Raw genomic sequence first — 6,967 nt, forward strand, 5'->3', positions numbered from 1 at the left:
ACCATGGGGGTGATGGGGATAGAACCCTGGTACTCTTGCAAGAACAAGTGCTCTAAGCCACTGAGCCATCTCTTCATCCCCTTGCTACGTTCTTTTGTGTCACAGTTCTGAGAAGTGGTAGCTAATGCAACAAGGCACGGAAAAGAAATGATGGGCCACTCAGATTGGAGGTTCTCTCGCAAGAGAGTAGACTTCTTCTCTTTCTGTCTGTATTTCCAATAGTGAACATATTGCTTTCAAAACAGTCAAGTCCATGTTTTGGAGATAACTGATTGGGGTAGCAACTGGCATTCTATGTTTTGGGTCATCTATCAGTATGTTTTTTATGATTTCATTGGCTCTTCTGAGGTTTTCCTGTTTGTGTTCAATCAGGGTTCTAGGAGCAAAGAGGAATTAAAAGGAAAAAGAGAAGGGAAGTTGGCACCTTGGCAATGTAGGGCCGTCTTCTCCCTGGGTCTGCTTGTGCCTCTTCCCCATTATGTCTCTAACACAGCTCATGTACCTGGAATGTATCTGTGGTAATGCTGGCCACTGCCCACCTGTCGGGTCCCAGCCTGCAGGAAAAATCGAATCAGGGTTCACCTGAAAGAGGGAGTGGGGATTGAAAGTAGGATACAGAGATGCGAGAAATAACGAATCAAGTCAGGACATTTCTGATCAAGATTCACTTTATTATTGACTAGCAGGAACATATACAGGACAAGCTCAATAGGAGCTATTCTCATCTCACTCCCCCTAGGCCCCCGGGCAAGAATGCAATAGCCTAAATTGCTCCCTGTAGAAATTCCTAGTTCTTTGAGTAGTTCCTAGTTGAGACTTCTCTACTTCTTTCAAAGGTAAATAGTCCAAGGATAGCCTAGAACACAAGACCTCGTGGTGAGGTAAAGGTCAGCAACTTGAACGTCACAGCATACAGCCTAAGCACAGGATTTCTGACATGGCAGAATTTGGCACAGGTCCCCACACCCACTTACAGGCTACGAATCTTTCACTTTTGTTTCTCATAGTGACTGCTTCATCCACCTTTCCAACCCAAACATAGCAACAATGAAAGAAGACGTTCTGTACCATTTCAACCTCAGCACCAGCACGCACGACTTCCCTGCTATGTTCGGAGATGTGAAGGTAAAAAAAAACGCCCAGGCGTTGAGTCTAAGGATTGCCTTCCGGTCAGCTTCCTCTTTGATACAGCTGTACCTTCTCACAGATGATTGACAGGGGACAGGACTGCATTGTATTGCTAGCAGACTTTTGCAAATGGTTACCTCATGTTTATACAAAGGAGAAAGTAAAGGAGAAAACAAATGCTAACAATGGCTATGTTGGTCTCTACTTTATCTCTTAGAATTTTCATATATAAGTGGACAGCATGTGAAATCTCCTGACCATACAAGGTGGCCTATGCTTTATGGTTCCAATGACTCCAAAGACTGAGGCAGGAGGATCACCTGACTAAAGGAGTTTGGGGGTAGCCTAAACAACATAGAGAGAGCTATCTCAAAATCAATTTCCTAACACTCAATTGAGAAGGGGGAGCTGGGAGGCACTTCCGTGTGACCCCTGCTTGCGGGTGAAGATGTATGTCCCCAGCGATGCTGGTGAGCTTTGCAGACTTCTGGTGACACAGTGTCCTGACCAAGTCCCCGTTCTCTGGTTGCAGTTTGTGTGTGTTGGTGGAAGCTCTTCCCGGATGAGCACTTTCATCAAGTATGTGGCTGCAGAGCTGCACCTTGACCATCCAGGCAAAGAATACCCTAACATCTGTGCAGGCACTGACCGCTATACCATGTATAAAGCTGGACCCGTGCTGGCCGTCAGTGTGAGTATGCCTTTCACTTGGGTTTGAGGCCCTGAGCTCTCACACTTCCGCAACTGCAAACAGCTGAACAGCTGGCTCTCTAATATTTGTTTACTGTAAATGGCCCGGAGCATGGCTGAGCTTCCTGGAGAGGAGGCAGAAGCAGGTACATATGCAAATATGCACAGTTGTCCACTCAGTGGGGATGGCAGCTCCCAGAAGGGACGTCCCTGCCTGGCCTGGGGCTGTAGGAAGAGCCACATACCAGGTCTCCACGCCCCTGTTCTAGCTCACATTGATTGGCCTGCTTTATAACCCAGGTTGAATGAAGAATGCAAGTTAGCACAGAAAGATCTCCAGTAGCCTATCAAAGGGGGGATTTTCCAGCTTTTGACGTCCTCTGATGGCAATAATATAATGAAGAACCACGATTCAGCAGTGGACCCCTTCCTGGTGAGATTTGTGTCTTGACCTTAGACAGCTAGACATCCAAGTGTATCAGTCTCATAGGATCATCTGATGGCAGAGACACACTGTGGAAGCATTCCTTGTCTGACGTTCTGGAAGGGGTCGCTTTGCAATAGGGCTCTGCACTAGGGACAGCAGCTGTTCAGGTAGGAGAGTGGCATCCTAGAAGATGTGAGTGTAGGACGGTCTTTGAAAGGGGTGTGGAGTGGGGTTGATTGTCTGACGTCAGGGATTGAGTTCCCTTGTTTTGCTAAACTGGAGAGGGTGGTTGAAAAGTTTAGTGGTAAAAAGCCTTATTCAGTATAGTGGGTCTTTGTGCAGGGCTTCAAATAGCAGAAAAACAAAGTTACACAGTGAGAGTAGCCACTGTCTTGCTGCTGCTAATCTGGGTTGTATCAGTCAAATAAGGTCGTGTATAGGACAGCTCTGTTAATATTTTGAAGTTTACCTTTCATGTTTGAATGATGATTTTATTAGTTGAAGTGTACCACATAAAGCATACATTACCTGGGTAGTGGGGGTGCCCGCCTTTAATCCCAGAACTAGGGAGGATGGGGCAGGTGGATCTCTGTGAGTTCAAGGCCAGCTTGGCCTACATATCGAGCCCAGGACAGCCAGGGCTACACAGAGAAACTCTGGAAAAAAACCAAACCAAATCAAGCCAAGCAAACCAAAACAACATACAATAATCTTCCCCACATGGGTTTTGTTCCAAAGACCCCAGTGGATGCCTCAAAGCAGGAAAGTATCAAAGCCAATATATATGAATATTCCTTTTATGGACACAAACCTCTGGGGCATTTTAGTGTATGAGTTAGGTATAGCAAAAGAATGGCAGTAATGACTAATAAAGTTAACTAGTTATAACTGTATAATATAATAAAAGTTAGGTGAATGTTTTCTCAGTCTCTTTCTGTGCAAAACGTACATGGTGTTGCATGACTTAAAGCGCAGAGTGAGTTAACTGTTGGAGGGACCAGTGCACAGTGCTGGGCTGAGCCCCTGCACCTCTCTCTGCATGCACTGAGCAGGGCACAGTGCTGGGCTGAGACCCTGTATCTCTCTCTGCATTCACTGACCAGTGCACAGTGCTGGGCTGAGCCCCTGCACCTCTCTCTGCATTCACTGACCAGTGCACCGTGCTGGGCTGAGCCCCTGCACCTCTCTCTGCATGCACTGAGCAGGGCACAGTGCTGGGCTGAGCCCCTGCACCTCTCTCTGCATGCACTGAGCAGGGCACAGTGCTGGGCTGAGCCCCTGCACCTCTCTCTGCATGCACTGAGCAGGGCACAGTGCTGGGCTGAGCCCCTGTACCTCTCTCTGCATGCACTGAGCAGGGCACAGTGCTGGGCTGAGCCCCTGCACCTCTCTCTGCATGCACTGAGCAGGGCACAGTGCTGGGCTGAGCCCCTGCACCTCTCTCTGCATGCACTGAGCAGGGCACAGTGCTGGGCTGAGACCCTGTATCTCTCTCTGCATGCACTGACCAGTGAACAGTGTTGGGCTGAGACCCTGTATCTCTCTCTGCATGCACTAGCAGGGCACAGGGCTGGGCCGAGCCTCTTCATCTCTCTGCATGCACTAGCAGGGCACAGTGCCGGCTCTGACCCTGCATCTCTCTGCATGCACTGAGCAGGGCACAGTGCGGGCTCTGACCCTGCATCTCTCTGCGTGCACTGAGCAGGGCATAGTGCCGGCTGAGCCCCTGCATCTTTCTCTCTGCATGCACTGACTGAGGCACAGTGCCGGCTGAGCCTCCTCTTCTCTCTCTGGTTTCAGCATGGCATGGGCATTCCTTCCATCGGCATCATGCTGCACGAGCTCATCAAGATGCTGTACCATGCTAGGTGCTCCAACATCACCATCATCCGCATTGGTACTTCAGGCGGGATAGGTGAGGACTGAGGAGGGATTCTGGCCATGCATATGGAGGAGGGGCCCAGAGCCCTGCATGTGCTCCAGCACAGCGTAGACATGCACAGGGTTGTTCAAGGGCCTTCCTTTCTGCCTGTCTCCATCAAAGTGTATATGGGGGAGAGGGGGTGGGAGACAAAACTAACAAAAGGGTCCTGAAATTGGCTCAAAAGTTCCTAATCATTGGCAACCAACCCCCTTCCCCAAACCAATCAACCAAATCCCCCCAACTCCTCAATTTCCCTGCTTTTGTATCGGGTTGAAAGTTTGCAAGATAAAGATACAATCTGGAATGCTTAAACTAACATGGTCACCTAGTTGGTGATTTGATGGAGTGTGCAGAGACGCTGGTGAGTGTCCTTTGCTTTCAGCGATGATTTCATTCAAATTCCCAGGCAGGGAAAGCTCTTGCTAGGGAAAAGGCTTTGAGCATATCCTTTGGCTGTGCCAAAGGATCGTGTTTGTTGTGCCTGCGCTCTGCTGCGTGTGCTGCATTGTCGCTGTGTAACCATGAGGCTCGGATCTCCCCCAGGTCTGGAGCCTGGCTCTGTAGTCATCACCCAGCAGGCGGTGGATGAGCGCTTCAAGCCAGAGTTTGAGCAGACTGTCCTGGGAAAGCGGGTGGTTCGCAGCACCAACCTGGACACACAGCTGGTGCAGGAGTTGATGACGTGCTCTGCGGACCTGAATGAATTCCCCACCGTTGTGGGCAACACCATGTGCACCTTGGACTTCTACGAGGGTGAGAGGAAGTGGGAGCATGGCTGGTCCAGGGGATCGGGCTCACCCCAAGTCTGCTCTGCCACGGCGTGGTACTGTATCTGGTGGCGGCATCTGCCTGTGGGCTGCTGGCCCAGTCAACAGTATTTCTGTGATAGTTGTAGTAGTGGTCTGAGCAGCTGTCCACCCCTTGAAGACAGGCAGGGCATGGGTGGGTCCTTGTGCCCGAACTTAGTGCGGACACCCGGTCGGCATAGCACACTACAGCCCAGAACTCCTCGACTCAAGCGATCCTGTCTCAGCCTCCCGAGTAGCTGGGACTACAGACGTGAGCCACCGTGCCCTGCCATCCCTGTGTCTTAATGGCATATACAGCATGGTGACTGTAGCTCTGACTGCATGTGGTGGTTCTCCCGTCTTCATACGCTGCAGGACAAGGCCGTCTGGATGGTGCCATCTGCTCCTACACAGAGAAGGACAAACAGGCCTATCTGCGCGCAGCCCATGCGGCAGGCGTCCGGAATATCGAGATGGAATCGTCAGTGTTTGCTACCATGTGCAGTGCCTGTGGCCTGAGAGGTAGGAAGACATGTGATGGCCTTGGTGACCTTTTCCTGCCTCTCTTGCTGGCCCATCCTGGAAGGCGCCTCCTCTTAAGAGTTACCCCAATGTTCGTCTCTCACTTTTGCCTCTCTTGGTTAGCTTCTGATCAAGGTGTCATCCCTGCAGGCCTGGTATACATACAATGTCTCCATTGCCACATGGCCAAACACAGGCTCCTCAGTGTCCTTGCAGAGATTTTCCCATACCACTGAGAGGGATCAGAAAGATGGCGGTGAGGTCTGCTGCTGCCCAGAAAACTGCCCCAGCAACGTGCAGAGCTAGCTTGGCTTTCAGTACTGTTCACCTTTATGAAGGGTTAATCTACCCTGCTGTCTAGTCTCGAGCATGCTTTTTGGTCCATCATCACACAGACCTGCCTGTGCCCCAAAGTCTGGGACAATACATGCCCCACGGGGCTGTACAGGGCAAGCAGGCACTGGCCCTGGAATCAACTGTGGAGTTTATTTTGGGACCAAAGGCAAAGGCCATAGGTGATGTTTTAGAGTTGGGGACTGTCATAGTTGTTGGAGGGTGTGTCCTCCATGCTCACTGCCAGGTTCCTGAGGCACTCTACCACCTGACCCTCGGTGCCCTAGCCCTGGCCTCCTCCTTGGTTTGACAAGGCCTTTGTTTTTTTCCGCAGCGGCTGTGGTGTGTGTCACCCTCCTGGACCGACTGCAAGGGGACCAGATTAACACTCCCCACGATGTGCTGGTTGAATACCAGCAGAGGCCTCAGCGGCTGGTGGGCCACTACATCAAGAAGAGCCTGGGGAACTCTTGAGCCCTGCGCCTTCCTAATTAGGACAAGCCTGCAACTCCTGGTCAATAAATCTATTTTTCATAGCTCACCGTGTGGTTTTGGAGTGCACTTTACATAAGAAGGGATAGGACTGCATTGACTGGCTTAGACGTGTGGATGATTCCCCTAAGCATCACTGGAGCATTTTCAAACGATTCTAATCTGATGTGGGAATTTCTTCAGGATCATTCTAAATGAATGAAAACACTCAGATTTTTATTTCAAAGGTCAGACTTCATGTCATTAAAAAGTAAGAAATTTGACAATTATACCACAAGACAGATTTTTCTAATGTATTTTTTAAATTCTATACAGTCATCCCTTGATAGCTGCAGGTCGACAAGACCCTGCTGTCGGGGAGAGGAGAGTAGGAGAGCCAGAACCTGGGACAGCACTTTCTGTGGGATTTGGCAGGCCTTTGTGATAGGATTTCTCCATTCCCTTAAGTTTTAATGGACAAGCTCATGGTGGGCCCAGGTGGTGCTATACTACCCTCTGCTGTCCAATCTAGGTATTGCAGGATGCCTGCCTAGAAATTTAAAAGGCTTGATACACCCTGGCCGGTATTGCACATGCCTCTGCTGGCTGTGAAGGGCAAGGAAGCTGCTATTAAAGTGTTATGGATGACTGCAGATGCACAGTTGAGAAAGCGGAACATAAAAA

At 50.0% G+C, this 6,967-nt stretch overlaps 1 protein-coding gene across 1 annotated transcript; it reads left to right on the top strand.

Moving 5' to 3' along the window:
- Window positions 1-478: 478 nt before the first annotated feature.
- Upp1 (uridine phosphorylase 1) lies at window positions 479-6,371 on the top strand. Its single transcript, XM_051164715.1, has 7 exons — window positions 479-518; window positions 977-1,125; window positions 1,661-1,819; window positions 4,046-4,160; window positions 4,713-4,922; window positions 5,333-5,479; window positions 6,147-6,371. The coding sequence occupies exons 1-7, from the start codon at window positions 479-481 to the stop codon at window positions 6,284-6,286; spliced, it is 960 nt and encodes a 319-aa protein (XP_051020672.1). The 3' UTR covers window positions 6,287-6,371.
- The last annotated feature ends 596 nt before the right edge of the window (window positions 6,372-6,967 follow it).

The sequence above is a fragment of the Acomys russatus genome, chromosome 22 (genome assembly GCF_903995435.1).
Source record: "Acomys russatus chromosome 22, mAcoRus1.1, whole genome shotgun sequence".
NCBI classification, from domain to species: Eukaryota; Metazoa; Chordata; class Mammalia; order Rodentia; family Muridae; genus Acomys; species Acomys russatus.

Bases quoted from the DNA above. Each gene is read 5' to 3' on its own strand.
- Upp1 (XM_051164715.1), top strand. From the start codon at position 479: ATGTCTCTAACACAGCTCATGTACCTGGAATGTATCTGTG. The intron at 519-976 runs GTAATGCTGGCC...ACCCACTTACAG, and splicing joins GTACCTGGAATGTATCTGTG to GCTACGAATCTTTCACTTTT. The intron at 4,161-4,712 runs GTGAGGACTGAG...GATCTCCCCCAG, and splicing joins TGGTACTTCAGGCGGGATAG to GTCTGGAGCCTGGCTCTGTA.